The sequence below is a fragment of the Dunckerocampus dactyliophorus genome, chromosome 19, assembly GCF_027744805.1.
Source record: "Dunckerocampus dactyliophorus isolate RoL2022-P2 chromosome 19, RoL_Ddac_1.1, whole genome shotgun sequence".
In the NCBI taxonomy this organism is placed as follows: domain Eukaryota; kingdom Metazoa; phylum Chordata; class Actinopteri; order Syngnathiformes; family Syngnathidae; genus Dunckerocampus; species Dunckerocampus dactyliophorus.
The window spans coordinates 7,998,365-8,025,363 of NC_072837.1; the positions used below are offsets into that span (position 1 = coordinate 7,998,365).

Here is a 26,999-nt window from a genome sequence, read left to right on the forward strand (position 1 = left end):
CGGGTAATCCAAGCTCATCGCATGGCAAGGCCGAGGTCTTTTCAATCCCACTTATCACTTCAGGGACAATGTCATATCACCAGTGTGACACATGAACCTGCTGCATGAGTACGCTTGATACTGTTAGGCAGGGAGTGCAAGAAACAGCTGGAAATGGATGCATGTCTCTATCTGCTGTCACTGCAGCTCACGTTGGCTGCAGCATTGTAGCATTTCCAATTTACGGAAAAAAGGGTAGAAGACAGTCGGGGGCACCAGTTACGACATACTGTATATAAAACAGTCGGATTAAGGTACAGATACTCACTTGAATTAAATTTGACGGAGATCGGAGCACCTGCAGTGTCGTCGTTGACAGTCTGACGTGCAACAGCAGACACCGGTATTTGCTGCGATGCTCCTCCCACCGCCTGAAATCAAAAACTGAAAAGCTTTGCAGTTTAATCATGTCCATGTGGCCAAGAAAGATTTTTTATTTGCTGCAAAAAATGGTTGATTTGCAGTACCTGACTGGCAGCGGTCAGACAACAGTGAAAAAAAGAACGTACTTATTTGTTGGAGGAAAATGTTATACAAATGAGACTGAGGGCATCAAGAAAATGCGCCGCTGCAGCAAAGAAGAGACTGTGGAGAAAGTGCATTGCCCTCCCCTAAGGAACAGCAACTGGGTAACTTTAACAATCCTAGTTGTGTATGATGTGTATATAAGAAGTGCATATAAAGTACCTTTGTTCTGGTTTATTACAAATAAACATTTCTTGTTTTCGACATCAAAGACAACTGCAGGCAGTCAGATTTGGAAAAGTATTGTGTATTTAATGTGAAAATAAGATGGAGCGGTATCTCTCGTCACATACATGATCAGTCCGGGTATAAACAACAACAATAACAACAAAACAGCTGCTCCTAGCAGGAGAGAATGTCACCTGGAGAAAATATAAAAAAATGAAACTGTACAATGGATGCAGTAGGGACACAGCTGGAGGTACCCAAGGGCCAGAGGGAGCTCAAGTGTGGGACGGTCATCTCCTCTGGGTAAAGTCCTCATAAAAGATGCTCTCTGTGGTGTCTGCTGCTGCTATACTACAGCGTATTGCTGATACAGCAGCTCCCGGATCTTAAAGTAGTCGTCGCACAGGCAGCCTTCCAAGCCAATGCGTCCCGCCTCCGTCTGGACCAAGAGCACAGAGACATATGGGTGATCAAGGCTATGGACTTAATTAACTTTCTTTTAAGACCTTATCATCACCTGGGTGGCACAAAAACTAAAGGAATGCTATCAAATATACACATAAAAGCTTCAGATGTTTTCCCACTTTCACTTGCACTGACGCTGACTCCTCAAACTGTCTCTGAGTTCATTTTCTGGGTTGCGTCTATTTTAAGTTCTTGTCAATTATACATTTTCTTGTTGATGTCCTGGTTTGCTCATACGCTTCCTTTTATTTGAGTTGTTAAGTTCTACTCGTGGTTCTTTTTTTCCCTCTCCCTGAGGTGGGACTCTTCATAAGCCTGTGAGTTTTTTGTCCTACTTTGGCAAGCTGTGTGTGTTTTGTTTGGGTTGAATGTAATGTTGCATTTTGGTAATAGCGACTATTATTTTTACTCTTTAAACACTTATCGTCTTTGATCTTACCAGTAAAAACATGGCTTATCATCAAGAACATTGCTGATGAAAAGATGACATTTTAAACCTCATTCAGCTCCAACTGGAAATATGGCAATCAATATTGACATCGGAATGTACAATCAATGACAAAGCATTCACACGGTGCACTTGTGCTTCAGCCCCTTTGCTTGTGCCACCACTTGAACATGGCTGTATTACTGTAATTTTCCTGACTTTGTGGATAATTTCGAGCAGTTTTGCAAATTTCTATTATGCAAAGTGGTGTTTTATCATTAATAACATGTGGGAGGAGCAATAGAATTAATTAAATGACACCTTTGTTACATGCTGGAATGTACATGCAAGTGCCTGGTACACCCCAATACAAGATACTTCCTCATATTGTTTTTCATGTAACATTTTATTTACAACAACTCAATAACATCGTCTGTATAACAAACGACAACTACTCACCCTGCGGACAGCCACCAGGTTGTTGCAGACCAGCACCCCTCCCACAAACTCTGCTTGGATGCCTTCTCTGAGCAAGACCTGCTTGAAGTCGGACAGGCGAGGCTCGTTGATGAACACCGACTGATGTCCTGGCATCTGGACGAAGCACAGCAGAGAATGGGGGGGTTGGACATTAACTCCAAGGACAAGTTGGATTGGTTTTATGTCCTTGTGAAAATATTAATACTTAATATTAATGACATGCATCTCCAGTCAATACTCTAGACTTTGGGGGATACTCTAATATCTGTCAAAATGGGACAATCGTCCCTTTAATTGAGTTTTAACTCCAACATTACACTGATTTTGCATGATAAGAAATTACATCACATTTGGTTCAATGTGCTTTTGCATGAATACGTATAGGTTGGCATTTTTTGTGCAACACCACATAGTGACGCTTAATGAGAACCTTCTTGCGTATTGGAGACGTGTGTGATATGAGTTGGGGTGTCACGAGATTTCTCGTTTAGAAAACAAACTGTCTCGCGATAAATACAGAAATTAATCACACGATAAATGAAAATGGACTTGATCATTTTGCTGGGCCTCCATTTACTGCCATGTGCACGCGTGTCTGTTTTCCTCGTCTCTTGCCTCAAAACAGGTAGGAAGAGGGTTCACGCTACATTGGTTCAGCACCTAGACGCATCACAGAACAACAGCAAACAGAGTGAGACCCCGTCAGTCATACAGTCGCTTTGTCTCCGTGGGGGAAGCGGGGGCTGCTAGCATACACACAGCAAAAGAGCGGATCCCTGTGAGGAGCAATGCAAGGTAACGTAGAAATTAGGAGGGGGAAAAAATGCTTGCGAAGCCAAATGCCACAGCCCCCCATTGGGAATATTAACGATCAAGGGGAGCCCATCAACATGAATGAGCCAGCACGCCGAACTTATTTCAAAGTGGTAGCAACATGAAATGCAACAAAATGAACTTGCCTACCTCAAACATATCCACCTGACCCAGTTTATTTTTTTGTGACTGTTAAAGTTTATTTGTCCAGTCCTATTTTTTTCATTGTACTTTTCATGTTTCATGTCCTCGCAGACCCAATCTCATGTATCGTCTCATCTCATGAGTTGGGTGTCTCGTGACACCCAGTGTGTGACATTACTAAATACCAAATACCACATACAAAATACCACATTGCAATTTATAGCTATGAGATGACATTGTTTGGATGGGATTTTGTCCTAAGTCATGAAAATGAGACCTTTTTGCAGGCGGCCCTTAAAAGTCATTGGGTGCTTGGAGTTTCTCCTCAGGTCAAGGTAACTTGCATAAAAGTGAAATGTACTGAAATGAGGTCATCCACTACATCTGAGGAGCAAAGTAGATGCCACTCAGAGACATTTATTACCAATTTCCCAATGATGTTACTGATCTATGCATGTAGAAAAAAAAACACTTTTGATGTGTAAATCAAGAAAATAAGCCTAAACAACAAATCCGTCGCACAATTTTTCTCACCTCAAATGTGGGCAGGGGCTCAAGTGTGGGAATGACATCACTCTCTTCAGAAGGTTCCTTCTCGTCCTCTCCAAACAGGTTCTTCATGGCCCGCTGAGCCGCAACCGCCACAGAACTGTGGTCGACATCAAGCTCGGAGGTGCTGTCCATGGGCAGCTCGCCTTCCTCTAGGTCCTCTTTCGCCCCTTCCTCCAGCAGCACACCCGTGTCCACCTTCACCACGCGCATGTCCAGCACGCCATCGATCCACGCCAACTCCGTATCTTTGGCCTTGCAGAACTGCAGGGAGCTCACCAGGGAGTCTTTCAACCGCACCTTCACCACAGAAAAATGCGATGTTGGTAATAAGTTAAATAAGTAAAATTCTTAGTATTTAAAAAACGATCTGCATATTTGTATTATATCAGAATTTTTTATTTTTTACTATTTTCTGCATGGTTTGCCACTCAGTGACGCGGCAAAACAAAATGGCGTATTGCAGAAAAGCAGTAAGCAGCTGCAACTATTCAGGTCTGAGTTATACTGTGCATCTATCTTCCCATTTATAGGCACAAGACACCTGTGTACAGGAGCTGCACGTAGGCGGAAATACTGCTGCGCAAATCTCATTAAGCTACAGCACATCATTCTCTTCAGTTTGTATAGAAGGTATAGCACAGTGTTGCGGTACTTGAAATAAAATATATATATATATATATATATATATATATATATAAAAAACACAAAAAACACTGCTGCAGTTATTATGTAGTTTGGAATAGGTATGCTTCAAAAGTGGGTCTTTTTTAAATTCTGTATTTATGTTACATTTTATTTGAATTAGAACGAAAACCTGTATTTTCACTTGTGATTTGGCTGCGTCTGGTTCAGGCAGCAATTGAATTACTTGCGCCCTCTGCTGGTAACTACCAAGTAGTAAAAACCATTACTCTCCCATTGCTTCAAGACTACTGCGATTGACAGGCGACAGGTCCACGGTGTACCCCGCCTCTAACCCTAAATTAGCTGGGATTGGCTCCAGCATATCCCCGCAACTCTAATGAGGACAAGCGGCATAGAAAAGGGATGGATGGATCCTTCAAAACCAACATTAATACAAATGTTCAATCAATGAACGTGGAAATAAATGATTAAATAATAACAATAATTTTATGATCATGCCCACTCTCAGTTGGAAAACATAAGCTGTGCTGTGTGTCAGTTTCCAAGGTTTGAACCTTTCCATCTGAAATAAAAAGGAAATTCCTGGGAGTCAACAGGAATAAAATCTACTTTTGCAAAATGGATGGTTAGTCTATTACATCCATCCATCAAAATGGAATCAGATTTTATCACTATGCATCAGTCCCATGCACACGACACTTATAGGAATAACTCCTGCACACTGCAGTCGGTACATCAAGACCCCACTACTATTATTTCAAATGAACAAACTTGATGAAGGTAATTCCTCAGCTAAGTCAAAAATGTCAATTTTTCATATTGATATTAGTTTTCTTGTATGTCGTATGACAAAACAAAATGGATATTATGTTTGTGTCTGTATGTTGTGTGTGTGTGTGTGTATTGTGCAAATATTACTGTTGTGACCCCTTCATTTCATATCTGTATTGATCTATCTAGCCATCTAAACTTTCCAGTTCATTCTCATTAATTGTCCAACCTGCCCAACTTCTTATCTTAGAAAATGAATGAATGAAAGGCGGCACACGGGCAAACAAGCTGACCTGGTAGATGTGAGTCTCACTGGTGGCGTCCACAGTCTCTTGCAGTTTGGGTGTGTACACTTTAATGTCCTTGCTAAAAGCTTTGCAGGACTCAGCCAGGTCCAGACTGGCTTCAGGGGGGCCGTGCACAATCACCAGCTGCCTGGGCTTCATCTGATTTATGATCTTCTTGATGGAATCACCGTCGGAGCGACCTTCATAGTCTATGTATGTTATTCGGGCTCTACAGGAGACAAGAATCATTTGGCTAAGTGCTTTAATTCACCCTTTAAAATCTAAAAATAGCCTCTAGTCACTGATAACTCACCTGATTTCAAGATTTTCAATGCTGGAAACACATTTGGTGGGAACAACAGAGAGGTCCTGATCCATTGGCTCATTGCCGTTGGTCAACCCAGATTCCAGTTTGCTTTTTTCCTCCTCTGTAGCTTGCAGTTCAGGAACAAGAAAATCTTCAATCCTGAAATCAAACTGACTGTTTACACACAACAGCTACATTTGTCTAGCGGCCTTTGCATTGCAGTGTCCCGTATGGGATACCTGATGATCTCTCCATACTCGTCCCATTTGATTCTTTCTTCGTGCGCTGGGAACATTGGGTAGGACTTCTTGGCTTGTTTGAAGAAACTGCCTTTGCGGTTCCCCTCACCCTTCATCATCAAGTCATGGTGTTTGGTTTTCACTACAGTTGGTTGATCCAGGTCATCGTCCATGTCGCTCTCGTCACTGGAATCCACATCCACCCTGCGAGGGTGAAGGTGTACCTTGTAGCTATTCACCACTTTTACACTTTCTTTTTAGGTGACAATTTAATGAACTACGAACTACAGTGGGACCTCGTTTAGCTTCTTTTTCGTCAAACGTTGAAAATTTACGCCACAATTTTGCCTTGGTTGTTATGCATTCCTCAGCTAGCGCCTCTTGTTGTGTTACTAATACACTGCGCGAGTCCAATGTGTTCTTAATGTATTTTTATCACATAACGTCCACGTCAGCATCCTTAGCTTGCCACTACATGGAAACAGGAACCGTCAGCTACATCACTCGTCTATGATGTCATCAGCGGCTGACTCTTAAAAATGTTAACATAATGTTTTTATAGTTCTACAATTATAGTTTTACATGCATAAAGCAATTTTAAATGCATATAAATGATGAATGAAAGGGATAAATAAACTTTTATGCTTACTTTTACCTTAACTGAAGACTTGACAGTTCCCAAAGACACAATGTAAGAAAAATTGATTTGGTTGTTAATGAATGAATGAATGAATGAATGAATTAATTAATTAATTAATGACACTAACCAAGGTTCCACTGCATGTCTGACTTTTCAGTTCACTCTTCACGCTACTTGACTTACTCTTTTGCTTGTTCAAGTTTTTTCGCCGCTTCTTTCTTTAGTTTGTCATTTTCAATGTATTCCTCCAGCTCCTTGCCTTCGAGCTTCACTCTCTTTCTCACCTGTCGTGATGACACGAGGGACAAAGACAGAACACATGTTTTATCAGTTTGGTCTGAGCATGTGATATAATACAGTATGACCACATTTCCACTGCACGCTACCTACTTGGTGTAACACAGTTTTATTCTCTACTGATTGCTATGTGTAGTATCTGTTTGGAAGTGTGCCAAGCCAATACGATATGGGTTACTTAAACCACTGCTTGTTGCTCATTGGTTGAGCAGATTAGCCACTACAGCATCACTGTAACATGTTAAGGTACCTGGCTGGCCAGAAAGTTTAAAAATGAAGACACTAGCTAATGTTAGATTACCCTGAGTTACATACTCCGAAGTCTCAATTTTGTTGCAGCTACCCATTTGGGACGCCCTCAATCTCTTCTTGAATGAAATTGTGTTACCTTACCCTGGCCAACAGCCACATATTGAGAAATTGTTGCTTGACAGCAGTTCTCATTATGACTGATACAGCATGGGTTTTGCAGTTTTGTGCTGTAATATTTCGAGCCAAGTCAAGCCGGTATTGTGCGGTTAAAAGGAGCAATAGAAACCTCCCGGGGCAAATCTAAATCTCTAATAACGTTTGTGACTTTTCTTCTCACCTCCAGATCCAGCATCTTCTCTCCTGGGTGGTCAATGAGGTAGCGAGACAGTGTGCCGGGTGTGGTGCGATACGTCAGTATGACTGAGTGTTTGCTGTCTTGGCACCACTTGATAAAGAGCTCTCGAGAAAATCCAGACTCAAGGTCCGGCTGGCTACACAGTACCACCTTTGGGTTGGGCACACGAGCCAGGTCGGCTAGGCTGTGGCACAGGGTCAAGTGGCGGAACTGAAAGGGATTGTTTCTCTTGTCCTCAAAGCACCTCATGAGCTTGTCGCTCATCCACTCCACCTGCGGGCAAAATGTGTGGAAATGAGTGGAATTTACTGTTACATCCGACATGCAGGGAAGTAAAATGAGAATATGAGTGAATGATACCTGGGACTTCGAGAACTCCACAACATTGTAGCTGACATTGTTAAGTAGGGCAAGCGGGTAAGCTCCAAGCCCGGCGTCTTTTGTCCTCCAAATCTGGTCCAGGAGCTGAGCCAGCTCCAACACCCGCCCAGCTGTATCCACAGCGATAAGCACATTACCATCTCCACGGAGCGTCTCCATTACATTGGCTTTGCACAGAGGTAATAAAAAGGACAAGGATGAGAAACACATTTTTCACACATTGTATTACTACTTACTATTCTGCATATTGGCCACTTCACAACAAACTACAACCACAACAGTAAACATATTGTTTAATAAATTAATACATTTCTTGACAGTACATCTTGATAAAGCTTTTCGACTGAAAAGGGATGTAGTGGTAGCAGAGGACGCACAATAACAGACACTCGAGAACATAACTTACTAAGTAGCTGTTCATCTCTTTGCTTGCGGCGTGGCTGCACATATGCAGCATTGAAGGAGTCCGTGATGAGCAAGGAAGGACGACTGATGCTCTCCATGGTGCATCCATTCAGGTGGCTAGAACCCGAAAAGCGACCCCAAACATTACAGCAGGAGCCAGGCCATCATATTTACATTTTGTTTTTGCATGCATGTGTTCTCACATTTCTCTCTTGTGATTGAAGTCCACAGCATAAACAATCTCCTCCTCCCCATCCTTCACAATCTTCCAAATAGTCCCACCAATCATGTGACCAGCTGGGAGCGGTGTAATCGAGAGACCATGTCCCTTACCTATAAGGTACACAAAAATGGTGTGTTTATACAGGTGACCCCCACATATAAGCAGATTTTTTACATCAAAAAGAAAACCCATCATAATAAGTATACAGTAACCTAAGTGTAAGATGGTGGCACTGTGTGGTTACAGCAGCACAGTGTTTCCCATACATTTATTTATTTGTGGCGGCCCGCCATGATTACATTTGGACCGCCATAGAAAGATTTGGCACTATGTTTTGGGATTGTTTGTTGTTTGTTTTGGGGTTTTCTTTTACATTTGGACAGGACAGTCTGTGTGGTCTGTGGTAACTCCATACAGTAGATGGCATCGTAAATCTGCAGAGTCAGAGGCACTTGTGTTTGCGAGCGATGGCCAACAACGAGCTTGACAACACGAAAACTGGTCATCATACAAAACGACGGTCTTACTCACGGGACGAAGCAAAAAAATAGACAGCACAACTCATAACAGGTAAGTGAACACACAACAACAATGAAATGTCATTCTATGTGGGTAAAGACGACTAACTAACAAACGCGTAACTTTAACTGTCATATACAGGTGCTTGCAAGGCATACTGGGTTCTCCAGCAGCAACTCCTTCCGCTACAACAGATCAGATATTAGATGTACAATGCCATGTACTCAGGAGTGTAACAAAATAGCGACATATCGAACTATCGTGACATTTAACCCTTTGCTGGATTATCAATGCACTTTCACCGTGCATTGTTTTTTTTAAATTATTATTATTATTAAACTATAGCTGCTATAAACTTTGTTCACCGTTACTCCTCAGTGAGCTGAGCCGCCATTTTACATTTCATGCTCCTCGCAAGAGTGGCAGAGTATTGGGAGGAAGTCGCTGAAGAAGAAGAAAAGAAAGAAGAAGACAAACAAAAGCCACGCTATGGCGAACTTGGGCGGAGAATTTACATGAAAAGATGCTCCAGCATAGTTGAAATAAAAAATGTGGACACACATTGGTTTTTATAGTATGAGTGGGACAAAGCTGAATACGGACCTTGCAGTGTGTAAGGAGCGTCTCACAAAAATATGACACACGGGCGGCATGACATACACGCACTGCCACCTCACTCATTACCATGCTCATGGAGAATACTGTGTCTAGGTTAAAATAGTGGCACTTTTTGTCAGATTCTTAAAATAAAATCCTGTTTACATTGATGTTGCACTAAAAATTGTCGCATTTTTGCTGTTTCTACTTGGTTAAAATATGCTGTAAAATCTATAACTATGAAATAATCTTTTTCTATTTCTGTTTCACCCTTCCGCCGTATCGAGATATTATCATTAGCCATCTGTCGCGAATCGTATCCTATCATGAGATTTTTTTTGCTATTTGCGCGGATCTCGACACGTGACCCTACAATCTACCTAGTATAAACACAAGTGTTAACACAACGCAATTTGAACTCACCTTTCAGATTGACAATCTGTGAATATTTTAGTTGCTGAATTTTATCAAAAGCGCTGTCCACATCATCCAGGGTGAACAGAGTGAAATCTTCGCTGTTGTTTCGTGACTACATGGCAAAAGGAACACAGGGAAGAGTTATGCTGTATCCCGAACTGAGTCACTGAGGTCTGAGTAACTACTGTACATGTGCCCACGACCATTTCTTACCTGATAAAGATCATACATAAACATCTGGCCCATTTTATAGACTGGTATTGTTGCATAGATGGTACAATTCAGACCCAGTTTTCCCACAGCGTACGGCAAAGCTCCCAAGTGAATGGGATCAGGGTGAGACAGGAGCACAGCATCAACCTGATGAACATGCCTACAGGAGCAAAAATAAACATCACATACATGTCTTCATGTAATAATCACAAATTGGAATTATACAATCACCGCTTTATGGCATCGATAATGTCCATTGAGAAGTTCTCATCCCAGCCACAGTCCAAAAGGAAGCGGAACTCATCCACCTGGAGAAGGTAGCAGAGGGCAGACTCTTCCTGAACCCCTGATAAAGCTGTCAGCTTGATGATGGACGTCATTGCTGCTCATTCACTAGTCTGGAAGAAAGTTTGGGTTACAAACTGGCTGACAAAACAAAACAACATGAGCTAGCTTAGCATAATTACGGCTCAAGCTAACTAACCGGCAAGTCTATTAGCTAATGCTCAAGCTTCTGGATACAATTAATGAAGCAACTTGATGATACTAAACGTACCATTCCTTTACATATAGTAGAATTATATAGTTGACGCGTTCAAACAAACAAATATGTTATTTTTGTGTAATTTCAATATTTAGACATTTTGGCTAGCGTCGTACACCCGCGACAAGCAGCCATGTTTGCCGCTGCATCATGTGTCAAAGGGTATTAGAACGTACCAAGTCGATATCAAACACATACTGAAATTAAAACCAATGGCAAGTTGTTTCAGTAACATTGAATTACTTTACCTTTACAAAATTAAAACTATAGTCATTTAAAATGTTACAGTTACTTCAGAATACGTAAAATCCGTAAATTTGATGTCTGTGTATTACTAACTCCCCCATTCTTCTTGGCACAGATGGTAGAGTCCAATGTCCTCTGTGTGGTGTGTGTAGCAAAGGCCACAGCTTGCTGCCAACTTTAAGGTAAAAACATTTAATAGGAAGCGTATGTTTTATCTGCGATTACGAACGTACTTTGAAAAACATCTGCTCTGATAATTATATCTTCATTGTAGTTAAACTCAGAAAAGACCTCTCGTATTGCTAATATAAGCTGGCTAGGCTAGGCGATTAGCTAGTGCGGTGGTGGTAGCATTGGTTGCAAATAAATACATTTCAATTGTCTATAGAAGTGATGGTGCTTATTTAGGACGTCGCAATTGTCTGTATTCTTTTTGAATCACTCCCTACTTGTGTGTTTGTGTAGATATGGCCCTCACTCAGGCACAAGTGATGAGGAATGTAGTGTAATTTGTTTTTGGTGTCATTTTTAAAGATAACATCACTTAGCACGGTCACCATAGTTAAAATGGGCCCGTTTCTTGTACTCTTGTCTTGCAAAATGAAATGCCAACCATTGATAAAATGCTAGTCACATGATCTAAAGGTGTCACAATTTTCTTGTTATTTCATTGCAGCAACCATGGTCAACTTTGCAGCCTTTGCCCGTGAGCACTGGATGAACTTATTGGTGCCCATGGGTTTTGTCATCGGTTGGTACTTGGACAAAACACAGGACCAGAAGCTGACAGCTTTCCGGAACAAAAGCGCTTTATACAGCAGGTATGAATCTATCCAGATGACTCCCCTATGACATCATGTAACTGTATTGTGGGACTAGTATTGAAAATTTCCATATGTATTTCTCATCTTGACAGGGAGCTGAAGCCTGGCGAGGAGGTGACTTGGAAGTAGACTTCCCAACGCCGGTGTACGTCTTCTGTGTCTGTGGTGTGAATGACTCATGGGTGCCCCTTAAATGAGACTACTTAATTATTCTCACATTCATACATCTTTGTTTTGAGTTGTATCAACTAACAATAAATGTACTTCACCATCAAAGACAAGGATTGTTTTTATTTAAAAAAAAAAAAAAAACACCTGACACTAGACAGGAAACAGTGGATTGTTCCGTATGGGCGTTTTAGTGATATTCATGCACAAAAGATGTCAGTTTAAGTTCACAGTTAATATTTTGCGCATGTGGTAAAAAAGTAACGCATCAACTTGTTGAAGTTTGGGAACCACTGAGGTTATCCATAGTTGTCTTTGAATGAAAGCTACAGAGGTCTTGCAGTCTGAATAATCCCCTTCTCAAAAAGCAGCTCTGCCAAAGAAATCTGGTGGGGGAAAGAAGCACAATGTAAACAACGCCTCATAAGACTCCTGTGCAACAGTGACAAGAAAAAAAAACACACCTTGTCCTGTGACGAATCACATGGGACATGTCCTACACTCACAAATTTGGGATAAGAATGGATCAGGAACTCTACGGCATCTGTGTGCTGCAAAGGAACATGCTTTAAGGACACCTAAAACAACAAAATACACTTTACATATCCCAATATCTTACGTCGAGTTTTATTTCAAAACTTTTCATCTCCTCTTTGTGATAAACTCTGCAGTTGTCCGTCGTGTAGTAAAGACGGACAGCATCTCCATCACTGCACAGCCTGAAGGAAAATCAATCTTATGAACTAAAAGTCACTAGTTTTATGACGATGTTGTGAAATTACCTCGCACACCCTGCACGAATGAGCCGAATCCGGGTCTGGCTTGTGAAATGTGCACCCGCATCCATGACTCTCCCGTGCTCCCACCTAGCAGGTGCTCCATGCACACTGCAGGCAAGTTCCTCTGTCGGAGGGAGACGTGTGCAAACACAGCTGGAAAAACGGCATTACTTCCGACTAAAGTGGTCATTGGCGGGTACCTGTGGTGAGCTTTGGAGGCAGGCAGTCGTGCAGGAAGTCTCTGGCTTTGAGGTCCACAGCCGCATCTACTGGAGCAAAACTTTTCAGCTTGCTTATCAGAATATCGATCTTGGAGAAGAATTTGGTCCTCCGTGGATCATCCTATATGAGAGCATTACGAGGTCGTTAGGGGAAAAAAAAAAAAAAAACAATAGGATGTTGATGATGGGTGAAGAGGCACACACCTTGTCGGAATTTTGCACCCCCATGTATGAAAGGTAATCCAAGGGTAAACCCTGTCTGAACTCCACATCCTCTTCCATGGCTACTTCAAGTGCAGCCGGGACGAGCTGCAAAGAGAACATGGTAATCAAAACAGCAGCACTGACATACAGTGGGTCAGACCTCTGCTGTCAATAAATGACAGCTTTGGGGTTTTGAGTTCTTTAAAAGGTCCTCAATTTAGAACAATTCACTGTTTCATGATGTCGAATTATTACCAAGAGCACAAATGCAAGAGATCTTGTTTCCACACCCCAAAATAAGCAAAAACTAAAGAACAGATTCCCCATACTTTGCTAAAAGATGCCTAACAAGAACCCATTATGTTACGGTGCAAATGAGAATAAAAATGTGAATTTTAAAGTTATTTTCTTGACTGATCATGACCAAAAGCTGCATTGCCTAATAGAAATAATCAGAGTGACTGAAAATAACCCACAAAGTCAAAGCACACAGGCGTATCATAACAATTAATGATAACCGCGTCCTTGAAGAATAAAAATAAACGTAATGCAAAAGAATCCAAAAAGTCAGGAAAGTTCCAATTGTGCAGTCTTATGAAGTGATGGCACAAATGAACATCCAAATGAACAACTTTCTTTGGCCCCGTGGTGGGTTATTCAGCAGTCACACTCAATAAAAAAAAATGCACCGGCAGCAAGTCAGCAACACGTAGGGTGTTTTCTTTGGGCATTCGATTTTGCGGAATGATACAATACAAGGCAAACAGACCAGTTAAGTGCAATATTGTACAAAAACCAAGGCAAAAAATATGGGAATTAATACTGTATGTGATTTAGCAACCTGTCTGGTTGCATTACATTACCTTCTGCAGTAAATCTCCCCAGCTGTTCTTCTGGTAGGAAGAAACCGTGACATGCAGGGAGTGTGCGTCTGGCAGGCAGTTGCCCTGGTGGATGAATCCTCGAGGAAAGTAGAGCAGATCTCCTGCCTCCAGCACCACTTCCAGAATGGGTTTCCCGATCTCTGCCTGGTCAAAGTTTGCTGGAAAGCAAATGCAAAAACAGTCAAGTATTTGAAATACTGCCAGAAATGGAACATTTTTGATTGTCATCATTTTTGTGTGTTGCACTCACGGCTTGAAAGCACAGGCAAGACCTCATCTTCTGACCTGAAAAAATGTTACGTATATGTGCTTAATAGGTCAAATGTGTGTACAATATTTACATTCTAACTGTATACTAACAAATTATCGTCATCCTTGAAAAAGACAAAAAATTGATAGGAGCCAATCATGGTAATTACTCAATATAACTAATTCACGGTGTCATCTTACAAACAACATTAAACTTATCACACAGCAACTTAGCACTCAAAAGGTTTACCTCAGAAATATTCAAACATGTACCAATATGAGTTTAAATTGGAACGAAAACATTTTTATATTTTCCCATAATGCATTTCCAAATGTGGAAAGCCAGAGGAGCCCGGAGCTCAGAGCCCAGAGGGAGGCTGACGTCATTGCAGCGCCCCAATGAATGCAATGCTCAGACGCACTGCATTATGGGAAAACTAAGAGCTTTTTTCATTTCAATCTCGTATTGGCGCATGTTTGCCATATTTGTCAAGTATACCTTTTGAGTGTTAAGTTGCTGTGTGATGAGTTTAGTGTTCTTAGTAAAGTGTTCTGAGTAAAATGACACCATGAGTCCAACAATTCGGTTATATTGTTATACTGTTTTATATAATAACCTCCTAAGATTTTCCAATAAATTTTTCCACCACAGAAGCATTTGGCACTTTAATTTCTTAGTTTTGCCGCAAAATGCTCGCCCTTGCTCACAATCACTTTATAAAAAGGCTGTCTGGATGGCTTGCTGTTACAACTCCGTCCAGTAGATGGCATCGTAACAGGCACTTCAGCTTAAGTGCCCTACAATTTTCAAGCGATAGCAAACAGCTATCTTAACAACACAGTGCCAATGGACAGACGGTCATCAAACATGACTAAGCGCTAACAACAAACACGCAACTTGAACTGTTATTTACAACGTGCCCGAAAGGCATGCTGGGCACACCAGTGGTAACTCCCCTCGACACTACAGTATAGTGAGATATTAGATGTACTATGTGAGGCTGTGCAAGTGTACGTTGGTAAACCTCACTCCCTCTGCCTTAAGAGCTGCGCTGAACACGCAGTCGACAGTGCAGGCTTTTGCCCGTGTGGTCAGCGCTCTCGCCTCCCATTGCGAAGGTCCTGTGTTCGAGCCCTGGTGCGGGCGGTGTGAAACAGGGAGGTTACACTATGATGTGTACATTTCCTTTACAATCAGCACACACTTACATGGAGCCCAGGACATGTCATGAATGTTTTTTTTTTCCCCCTAAATCACCCATGCGTGCTATAAGGCATGCACGCACCTCCACCACTGCATGGTATGAAACCAACACCCGTAAGTCCTTTATTTCTGTTGGTCAATAAGGTTTGAAAACATGAGATAATGTCACATATTTCTTATGACACAAAACAAAAAGCTCAGTTTCACCCGTCCACACACAAACCTGCAGGAAATAGTGTGCGGTCGCATAACGAGAAACTACTTATCTTCACTTTCAATTTGCATGCCATTATCTCACCTTGGGTTGTACACCCTCCAGTGCTTCTTTCCCTCCAGCTGAATCACAAACGCCTCAATGTCGTCATAATGTGGCGCGAATCCTTGCGTTCCAGGCGGTGTCAGGTACCTGGTTCCATAAAACGTGACTCGAACGCAAACATCATCATCATCAACATTGTGTCCCTTGCGGAGTGCATCTCCTACTCACACGTTGGCTCCTGCCATGCTGCCAAAATATTCCTGCAGGATGGACAGCACATTCCAGACGGGGGAGGAGAAAGCCTGAGGATTCAGCATACGCAGGGAACAGCCATTCTGGAACATAGAGATACAGTGGTGGCGGACCGTTGATCAATGTTTGCAGGATGATACCATTCTGCATGAAAAAGCTGATACTTGATTCAGAGTCATTTGTGGGGCCCACCTATGTGTGGCGCTGTAAACAGACACGTAGACGGAACCACTTGACACACCAACAGTAACATTACTGGCACATGTTGACTAGTGCAGAATAGTACGTCAATGTCTTTGAATGCTTTATACAGTATGTGTTTGAGTTCATTTTTATGCTTGATTTAGGTCAAAACAGTGTAACATTTGCTTCAATATGCATATGTGCACGGCTCAGATAAAGGGTACCCTTTGCTGTCTTCAACTTCACTTGAGTAGTATTTGAAATTGCTGTTCTAACAATGTGTACTATCCATATCACTCTGACGTGTATAGAGTGAGGAAGCTTACCAAACCATAAATTAAGCCTGTTCATGTTTTTATTTTGCGCTAGCACGGCTATGTCGTAAAAAGGTGTCTATATTTGGACATTGAAATGTAAAGCATGTCTACTTTTGTTGTGAAATAATATTTTCTCTGATAATGTTGTCATGATTTCTACTTAGAATTAAATAATGATGTCTGAAATTGGTTTCTAATGTGTTTTATTCAAATATTCTCAGTGTAAAAAAAAATAAATAATAACTGTTGTGTAATCAGTAGTGAAAAGTACATAACATTCGTGTCTGCCTGCCGATGAAAACTTTGAAGAACATAATTCCATGGAAAAACAAACCCCATGATAATTACAATGGTATATATTCATGGAATAATCACTCAACTCTGCAACTTTTTTGTGTATAAAAGAGTAAAATAAGATTATTTGAACAAAAGTCTAACATCGAGTGGACACCGAGTTATGTACATTACATTTAAGAATGAGTGAACATCGGAGGGTTGCTATGGGAAATGGAAGATGTCTCGAGCTCTGGTATTTTGCAATGTTTGAAGTTTTTGTTGATAACATTACCAAGGTCTATCCACGAGTTTAAAATTTTAAATGTAACACTTGGGTACCCTTGATCTGAGCCATGCACATATCTAATAGCCCATGTTTAACCATGAAACAGCATGATTTATTAATATGTTTTTGAAATACCAGTAATAGAGTAAAGCCTCAAAATGGACTTATTTGAAAACGCGCTGTTAACCGTAAACACCACATGACCGCACATGTAGTCATCAAAGATTACGAGAATCGTTATGACAACAACGATGCTAACAATACACAGCTTTCAAAACATCGATACGATAGGATGATGATTATGATGTAACTCATGTCACAACCATAATGTTTACATGACATGTGTGATAGGTATGTGACACGGATGATGTGGAAAAAAAACGGTAGTTGTAGAGAGTACATTTACTACAAAACAGAAGACACCACCGAAATGACAGAGAAGACCTAAGAGACATCTGGTATGTAACAATGGCTGGTTACTGGTTAAAGTGACTGGTTATTAGTCTGAGTGGTTTTTGACGCTATGCCTCTTTGATCCAAAGTTATCAACCTCTCCAGACAAATTCAAGAAAAATCTACTGGACTTCAGTTGCTCAAGCATTCCCTACGATCCATCTTCTCAGCCTTTTCAAGTTCAGACTGGCTAACGACAGAAGAACTTGACAGCTGATAACCACAGATCATTTATTGGAAAGGAAGAGGCATAAACAGCCTGCTGACACAAGAACCGGACGCCGTTAAACATGGAGGATAGAATAGCAGAATTTAGAAAGCAAAGGTCTACCGCCAAATATTCCCTCATAAAAAAAGCTCACCTGATCGCTAAAAGGGCAGGCAGCATGAGTGAACAAGAGTTGAGAGAGGAATTTGCTAAACTCAATCACTACCATAACAAATTCCATGACATTAGTGAAGACTACAAAACAGAACTTGTTGAATTCCAAACGTCGGATGACAAACAAGTAGCTCTTCAGGAGTACTTGGATAAGGACTCCAAAGAACTCGATGCAAAGTTCTACGAAGCTGAGCAGATTGTCCAGTTTCATTTATGGACAAAATTTTGTAATCTGGCATCGATAATCCAAAATGCTGAGATGAGCTGTAATGAGATTGAACATGTGTCCACTGACGCAAACCCAGGTTACTTTAAAGCACTTCTGGGCATCATTGAAAACCGAATCAAAGAAATTGTTTGGGCCAGGTCAGTCTGGGAACAATGGATACCGGCAGATCAAATGCAGGATTTCAACCACAGAATCCGGAAAATTAAAAGCACAAAACAAAGAATGGAGTTTAAAGCGGTCCAGGTTGTTGCCCCACAGATAAGAACACTGACCGTAGGAAACTTAATGCAGCCACCAGCAACCCAATCTGTGAAGATTAAAACCACTCATCTGCCCATCTTCAATGGCGGCAGCAGAGATTTTTACAGATGGAAACAAGATTGGGAATTTCTGCAAAGACAAGGAAACCCATCTGGATCTGATGAAGCCATGAAAGCACAGCTAATAGACAGCATAGATGAAAAGATAATAAAGGATCTAAGACTAACGTCCTACAGTACTGGCACAGACATATTCAGAGCTTTGGAGAACAAGTACGGCAATAAGTCAGCCATCATTCTTGAGCTTCTGAGAAAACTACACGACCTACCTCCCGTAGAGGGAAACAATCCAAGACAAGTCACTGAACTCGTTACAAACATCGAAAAAGCTTTAACAGATTTTGCGGAACATTCGCTTGCCATAGAAACCGTGGAAAGCAAGTTACCCAAACCCATCCAAGAGGCTTGGCTCATTTTTACAGATGATCCGAAAAACGATGTGTCATCAGCCAACCAGTTCAGCAAATTATTATCATTTTTGAAATCCCCAGAAAGCATCCTCGAGAAAACTGAACAATGGAACGTGCGTTGCTCAAAGAAACCAGACGACTCCTATGAGAGGAAGCCGGCACTTGCAGCAAAGGACAAGCCTCTGAATCCCGAAAGCACTTGTGTTGTGTGCAGTGATGATCAACATCACAACAAAATCTTCCTCTGCAGAAAATTCAAAGGACTTGGACTGCAAGAAAAAGGGTCTGCCGTGGCCAAGTCAGGAGCTTGCAAACTGTGTCTGCGGTGCCATGACGATGAAGAAGCCTGCAATAACACATACCTTTGCAACAACAAGGACTGCATGAGAGATCACCATTACCTTCTCTGTCCACGAAAGGAAAAGGACAGTGAACAAAGAGCGGAAAAAAACGGCGTATTCACCAGCGAACAGATGAACCACTTGGCCAAATTTTCACCTGAAGACGTAGAAGAAATCAAGAACGCTCTTACATGCTTGTCCAAATACTCACCTGAAGATGTAGATGTCCTCAAGAAAGCTCTTACAACCAAGTCAGGTACTTTCATGGAGCATGAAGACGCCTCAAAGACGGTTGAACACACAGTCACAAAAGTCAACACTGAAGACAAACCAGCTGGTTGCATGGCTCAAGGAGATATGCGAGAAACCGCATTCTCTCTCATGGAAAAGCCGCAAGTTCAAGAAGAAGCTCAAAAACACGACAGTCTTGAAGACACCCGTGTGGATGATATGCTGACCTCTCAAGAAGAACACAAGGTTCTTGAAGAAGACAGCCACATGGATGGTCAACAAAGACATGACAAAGCCACTCAAGAGGTTGAAGAGATTGTAAACACAGGAAACATCTCCCTTGAACTGTGGGTTGGATCAGACCAAATTGAGAAGGAAAAGTTTAACTCCGAAGTTCAGGAAGCTAATGACGGCTTTGCTCTTCTGAACCAAATGGAAAAAGAAGACAACAAAGCCATACAGGGAGTTGAACAGCTAGCGCTATGTTAATGTCCAAACAGAAGCCGTAGTAATTCTACATTTGATCAAAGTTAATAAGATTTGTCAGATCAAAACAGTCGCTGCTTAGGATTTCAATCAAAATGTGATCATACTGTCTAATACGGACGTACTTCCTGCTTTTGCACTCTTAAGAATCAGGGGGACTGTAGTTTTTACCATAAACATAAAGCTAATCTACTGCGATCTATTTTGTATGCGTCTTTAACGTCACTACACATCAACATATATGATTAGTAGTAGTAGCTACAACTGCTGAGATTATTTTTGTTTCAATTGTCAGTTTAAAGAATCATGCTTAAGTCATGCAAGCAGTTATAAAACATTTCAAAATGTACCTGCATTGTTTTGTGACTCCTCAGTGAAATAAGTGTTTGTCCAGTCCGAAAATTGGTCATTGTAGTTTTCTTAAAAATCATGTTATGTAAATAATCCCCTCAGATCGTTCTCGTGAACCCTGTATTGTGTAAACATCTCGTGCCGTGTTAAATTAAAGCTTTTTAACGTGCTACCCCCGCGAGATATTTTTTTCGTGGCATGTGTTAGCAGTTAAGTTCCACATGGCAGACATGACTTTTTGTTTTGAAGGAAATTGGGAGGATGACGCTGCCCAAGATGTTAGAGCTAGACACTGCACTGCACAAAAGAATCGCTGCAGCCCGCATTAGTGCTAGTCACAGGTGATTGGCTTTTGTGATCAGCGTTGAAAGGCATTGCGATATTTTTTCGGCTGATACCGACTGGGGGCCGATCAATCAGCGTCCCTCATTATCACATATTCATAAATTATTCACGACTTCATAATGCTTTTTTCTGTGGAAAAAAACCAGCCTAATTTTGAAGAATGGACACAAAATTTACAAATTAGTGGAGACGCGAATGCTGAATTGTTAAGAGTTCTTGAACTCGGGACAGTTATTCGTGTAATGCTTACGATGACATTTCCTATGGTTCCGTTGCAACTACAGAGCATTTCTGTTTCTTTACTATCAGGTGTCCAAATAATTTTAAAAATACCTTAGTACAAAGGTCTTCTGACTGCGTGCCATACCTCATAGAAGTCCCACACAGTGAATGGCAGAGCTCTCCCAGGTGGGTTGTGTGTTTCCCTCTTGCCGTTGGTGTAGCTTGTGACATCTAGATTGACTCCATACTGAACATCCTCCTTTATTCAAAAGAAAACATAGAAAAATCAGTCCTGCAAAAATGTGGAACAAGGGAGAAAAAGCGGAAGTTTTAGATCCTCACCTGTCTAAGAATGCGATCAAACTCTTCTGTCGAGAATAATCCCTTGTAGTAATCTGTGTTTTTACGCTGAACAAGAATGGGTTTCTTTTCCCATGTTTCTCTTGGAGAAGAAAAAAAGTAGCGGCATGCTTTCACAATTTGATCTTGTCGTTTCTTGTAACTTTAAATCCTCTACCTGAAGAAAGCCTTGGCGGGAATGGGGTTGATCAGCCACTGGAAAAGCTTGCTGGCACGATCCCTGCTGTTGTTCATTCTCGCCAGCTCATCCAGTAACACATTTAAGGCCTCCTCTCCTGCTTTTACACTCTCCTTCACCTGCAACCCCTTCACCTGCAACTCCTTCAGATTTAACCACAACAGCGCACCACTTGTATGACGTTGAACTACTTCGATAACTACTCACATCAGCGATACTCTGTGTTGTTTTTTCCCCTGCTGCATGACTTTTGGCTCTCTTCCGTGCTTTCCTCTTTTTCACCTTCAGCGCAGGATTAGCAGCGTTAACATTAGCAGGTGCAACCCCATTCTCCTTTTTCTTGGAGGTCACCTGGAAAAGACACAGGAACAAGGGGGAAGCTAAGGACCATGTAAAACCGGGGTGTCCAGACTTTTTCCACCGAGGGCTGCGTACGGAAAAATCAGCTTTTTGTGACAAGGTATATCAGTATGAACTTTTTCTCCTTACATTACTCTTTTGCTGTTTTTTTTTATTTTACAAATATAATTGGTGACTCAAAATTGTCCCTAGGTATGAATGTGAGTGTCAATGTTTGTCTATATTTGCCCAGCGATTGGCTGGCGACCAGTCCAGGGTGTACCCTGCCTCTTGCCCGAAATCAGCTGGGATAGGCTCCAGCATACCCCTGTGACCCTAGTGAGGATAAGCGGCATAGAAGATGGATGGATTTCAACTTGTACATTTATCTCTGCTAATATTTTGACTTTATTATTTTCATAGAACTTTTTCCCATCCTAATTTTATATTTTTTGTTTCTCCTTTTACAACTTTTTTCGGTTTAATTTTTTTTCCATTTTCTTAATGTTTTTGACTCTCTTAATATTCTTTATTAGTATCTTGTAAAAGTATTGCTCTTTTTGCAATTTTTACTGCTGTTTTTTTATTTTTTCTTGTTTAAATTGTACATTTATACTTTATACTTTATACTTTATTTCCTTTATTATAGAAATGTATTGAAAAAAGGGAATAGTCAAAACATTGAGAGAGAAAAAGTGTTCTGGTGAGAAACACAGGTCGCAATTTTACAAGCAGAAAGTCGTAAAAATAAAATAAATACAATAACTAAACAGTCGCGGGCCGTAAAAGGCCCTCGGGCCGCACTTTGGAAGCCCCTGATGTAAACAAATGCACATGTCCGGATGCTGGGTCAGTCAATCGAGTAGAATGATCCCGCCTACATTACATTACATTACTATGGCAAACACTGGATTGAGATGTAAAATAATCCTGTCTTTATTGTCTATGCTGAGACAAGTGCATTACTAAAAGCTCAACATGTTGCTGCTAGGCACAGCAGAGAACTAGCAGTGGAGTATGAGCTACAAACGCAAAGCTCCAAGTGCACCATTACATATGCATATATAAATATGCATACTACATGCATACTACATTATTACATGTGGGTTTTACCTGTAATGAACATTTCTTAGCGGGGGGTGGCAAGTCTTCCGATAGTTGGATAGCTCGATAGAAGGCAAAAGCTGACATGTGTTTGCGATCCATTTTATCACTGTGATGTCATCAAACTGCGACTCCATCTTCTTCGGGAAATAATTTGCGCATGTCAAGACTCTCTACCGCCCCCATTTACGAGGCGGTGGGCTGGTTTGTTGACTGCTATTTTGTGGGGAAATGAAATGAAAACATTGTGGAGATGCAAGAACAATTGACCTAATGATTAAAAAAAAATCATTTAAACTGTGGAAAAACTAAACATAAGGTGAACTGACCTTAAGAGTTCCTCTCCCAATCCCCCCAAATATGCACACTGGGGGCTCCCAGGACTTTAAATAGGATCAATATTGCCAACTAGAGCATACCATTACGTAGATAAAAACACTTCACTGCTCAAATAACTATTTTCACCCCAGCTGGTGATACAATTACACCCGTCTCCAGGAGCGCTGTGGTGGAAGTGTAATTGCTGGAACACCTACTGTACAGTATAGGTTGGATCAATACACACAATGTGTTCGGCCAAGTGATGCAAATGGTTTGTGTGTGTCATCGCCTACGTCAACGTATAGGTCATGGCTTAGTGCATTCCCAACATGCTTAACTGTGTTACATTAAAGCTCATCACATATTTACGCGACCGGGCGGCGGGAGCGAGGATCGCATCCACAACCTTCCGGTTTCTGCCCTACCTCCTTTTGCATTATGGTTAGTGAATAAAGTGTTTCTGCGATTACCGTCCTATATCCGGAGACTCATTTTCTATGGATGTTTTTAGCATTAAAGCAAAATCACCTCATAAACCCAGCTGGAGACATACATAATAATACGCAGCATTATTTCTACATTGTAAAATGTGTGATGGAAACCGTTGCAATACGCATCTTCACCACCGGAGGGTGCTATAAATTCACATTTCTTTACCTTGCCTGTTAAATCAGTACAGAGCAATTATTTTTAACATAGTGTTTCGTTGCTTTATTGCATGACGTCTCCGGCACTTTAACAAGTCACGTGTGTTTGTTGTGTGGCGTATTCTAATAATAATCAGACTGGCCTACACTTTTACCTCTACACTTTACCACCATATGTTGTTCATAATAATCCAAATAATCAAACAGTCTTATGTTAAACTGAAACAAACTAGTTATCCGAGGAGGTCTGGGCTTCGTGTAAATGCTGGAGCTGTTATGCTGTTATGACCGGCATTCTGTTGCCTCAGCACTTTCTGGCCTGCATGCACAAAGCAATTGTGTTGGCTACTCATTTAATTACCAGTTAAGGAGGCTGCCCCCTGGCAAAAGTCTGCCAAGTCCAAACCATTTTGAGGGTAACTTGAATATTTCTGATTTAAAAAAAAAAAAAGGAACACTGAATGGATTGGACGGACTTTCGATAGCCGTGTTATTTTTAAAGTTAAATTATTTTTAAAATAATAAAAAAAATCCCTCGTGATAAATTACAACAGGGGGGCTGCCACATGACAAAAGTCACAATCCTAATTTTCAATTTTTATTTAAAAAAAAAAAAAAAAAAACGGAACACTGAAAAGCTGGCCTTTTTTAAGCATTTATTTTAAAATGTAATAATTAAAGATCTAGATTTTATTTTCATTTTTTTACAGTATTCTTCATGTATATATTAAAATGTATTAATATATGTACAATAGTTTCTTAGTACATCAGTTATTATTCACTCTTATTTGCTTGGGACACGCCTGGAGAGAATTCAGCATGATTCACTTTTTCCACACTGTTATTTTCCAGCATTATTCCAAAATGAAATCAATTATTTTTTTCAAAATTCCAAAATTCAAAATTCTACCCAATAATATATATAATTCATCAATAAAAAGGTCGTCGAACGGAATATGTGGAAAGATAATACTGTAACTGACCACAGGTGGACTCCAATGAAGCTGTAGAAACATCTCAAGGATGTTCAGTGGAAACAGAATTAATCTCAACTTTCAGCCTGAAATTACGGTAAAAGGCTGTGAATACTTTCCCAGTTTTTATTTTTAATTATTACATTTTAATTATGTTTTAAAATATTACAATTTTATTTATTTATGATGTAATTTTTCATTTATTATTTTTTATTTGTATTCATTTTTTTGTATTCATTGTATTTTATTTTTTTCTAAACTAGCAAATTCCAGGTTGAAGATCTGTGAGCCAGGCTTGGCCGGCCTGACAAAAAAAGTGTAGCCATAGCCACACAAGAGGGAATGGATTTCACAATAAAAGGGGAATTGCAGGAAGAACACAACCCAGAAAAGACGGAAACACACAGAGGTTACACAATAGTGTACACCGCATCGCTTGTTTGTGCGCGCTGCCACAAGCTTTTTTCCAAATCTGTTGTGTTTACTGACATTTAGCCAGAATGCTAACTCGATGCAACCAAGCTGGAGCGTCACGAAAACGCTCCAAACAAATTCTTGAGTTAAACCTGCGACTGCAAACAAAGCCTTTCACTGTGTCAAGCTGCTCAAGGAATGGGATAAAGCCAAGCTCACATAATCCAGAAGATTTCAAATCCACTGGTATTTTTACAAAAAAAGAAGGTAAGAGCAGCAACGGACACATAAGCAATGTTTGCAAGCATTAATGCGCCGTGTGTCTGGTTTGTTTGCAAGTAGTTTGCAGGCTGGGAGGCTGGGGGTGGTTTGTGGGGAGGGTGTACTTTTTAACAGGGCCGCGCTGTTTGCAGCTTGGTGGTACACCCAGAGGAAATCTCAAGTTGCTGCCAGCCACTAAAAGTAAACACATCTGTAGGCACCCAGCGGCCACCTCTGCTTGCACTGAATCCTTTATTTATGTTCTGTGAAAAAACACTTGCTATAAAAGTCATGCTAAATTGATTCTGGTCATTGTGGCGCCAGAAAAACCACCATACCAGCTCGTATGGCGGGGGTGTCCAACGTGCGGCCCGGGGGCTATTTCTGGTCCCCAGTTTAGTTTTTATCAGCCCTCGGTGCATTGTTGTAGGAATAAAATGACACACATACCCCCCCCAAAAAAAATTTTGTAGGAATGAAAATGACACACATATCCCCCCGCCCCCCAAAAAAAAAAATGTTGTAGGAATGAAAATGACACACATATCCCCCCCCCCCCAAAAAAAATGTTGTAGGAATGAAAATGACACACATACCCCCCCACCCCAAAAATGTTGTAGGAATAAAATGACACACATACCCCCCCTACCCCCCAAAAAATGTTGTAGGAATAAAATGACACACATACCCCCCCCCCCCCCAAAAAAAAAAAAAATGTTGCAGGAATAAAATGACACACATACCCCCCCACCCAAAAAAAAATGTTGTAGGAATGAAAATGACACACATACCCCCCCACCCCCCCAAAAATGTTGCAGGAATAAAATGACACACATACCCCCCCCACCCCCCAAAAAATGTTGTAGGAATAAAATGACACACATACCCCCCCCTCCCAAAAAAAAATGTTGCAGGAATAAAATGACACACATACCCCCCCACCCCAAAAAAAATGTTGTAGAAATAAAATGACACACATACCCCCCCCCACAAAAAAATGTTGTAGGAATAAAATGACACACATACCCCCCCCCCCCAAAAAAAAATGTTGCAGGAATAAAATGACACACATACCCCCCCCAAAAAATGTAGGAATAAAATTACACACATACCCCCCCCTCCCAAAAAAATGTTGCAGGAATAAAATTACATACATACCCCCCTTCCCAAAAAAATGTAGGAATAAAATTACACACATACCCCCCCCTCCCAATTTTTTTTTGTAGGAATAAAATTACACACATACACCCCCTTCCCCCAAAAATGTTGTTGGAATAAAATTACACACACACTACCTCCCCCCCCCCCCCCCCAAAAAAAAAAAAAAAAAAATGTTGCAGGAATAAAATTACACACATACCCCCCCCCCCAAAAAATGTTGTAAGAATAAAATTACACACATACCCCCCCTCCCAAAAAAAATGTTGTAAGAATAAAATTACACACACACATACCCCCACCCCCCATCCCCCAAAAAACGTTGTAGGAATAAAATTACACACATACCCCCCGCCCCCCCCCCAAAAAAAATGTTGTAGGAATAAAATTACACACATACCCCCCCCCCAAAAAAA

General features: G+C 41.0%; 3 protein-coding genes across 5 annotated transcripts; 1 reads left to right on the forward strand and 2 right to left on the reverse strand.

Moving 5' to 3' along the window:
- Nucleotides 1–795: 795 nt before the first annotated feature.
- Nucleotides 796–10,852, reverse strand: cpsf2 (cleavage and polyadenylation specific factor 2). 3 transcript variants are annotated; one of them, XM_054761698.1, is made up of 15 exons: nt 10,718–10,852; nt 10,393–10,559; nt 10,162–10,321; nt 9,955–10,060; nt 8,396–8,525; nt 8,194–8,309; nt 7,767–7,954; nt 7,389–7,679; nt 6,686–6,786; nt 5,863–6,066; nt 5,630–5,782; nt 5,323–5,545; nt 3,596–3,910; nt 2,084–2,218; nt 796–1,171 (listed from the first exon to the last, which is right to left on the reverse strand). In XM_054761698.1, exons 2-15 carry the CDS (start codon nt 10,539–10,541, stop codon nt 1,079–1,081), a joined length of 2,364 nt encoding a protein of 787 aa, XP_054617673.1. In that variant the 5' UTR covers nt 10,542–10,559; nt 10,718–10,852; the 3' UTR covers nt 796–1,078. The 3 variants fall into 3 exon arrangements, with proteins under 3 accessions (XP_054617673.1, XP_054617674.1, XP_054617675.1); XM_054761699.1 differs by having other exon boundaries at nt 10,646–10,843; XM_054761700.1 differs by lacking the exon at nt 10,718–10,852 and having other exon boundaries at nt 10,393–10,632.
- A 212-nt stretch (nt 10,853–11,064) lies between these two features.
- LOC129172588 (NADH dehydrogenase [ubiquinone] 1 beta subcomplex subunit 1-like) lies at nt 11,065–12,056 on the forward strand. The gene is made up of 3 exons (XM_054762504.1): nt 11,065–11,133; nt 11,628–11,772; nt 11,868–12,056. The coding sequence occupies exons 2-3, from the start codon at nt 11,633–11,635 to the stop codon at nt 11,902–11,904; spliced, it is 177 nt and encodes a 58-aa protein (XP_054618479.1). The 5' UTR covers nt 11,065–11,133; nt 11,628–11,632; the 3' UTR covers nt 11,905–12,056.
- riox1 (ribosomal oxygenase 1) lies at nt 12,047–22,938 on the reverse strand. Its single transcript, XM_054762503.1, has 15 exons — nt 22,818–22,938; nt 21,573–21,716; nt 21,345–21,499; nt 21,170–21,269; nt 20,973–21,086; nt 15,972–16,078; nt 15,783–15,890; nt 14,282–14,316; nt 14,011–14,189; nt 13,148–13,252; nt 12,923–13,064; nt 12,726–12,846; nt 12,563–12,662; nt 12,408–12,494; nt 12,047–12,329 (listed from the first exon to the last, which is right to left on the reverse strand). Exons 1-15 carry the CDS (start codon nt 22,908–22,910, stop codon nt 12,270–12,272), a joined length of 1,650 nt encoding a protein of 549 aa, XP_054618478.1. The 5' UTR covers nt 22,911–22,938; the 3' UTR covers nt 12,047–12,269.
- Between the last annotated feature and the right edge of the window lie 4,061 nt (nt 22,939–26,999).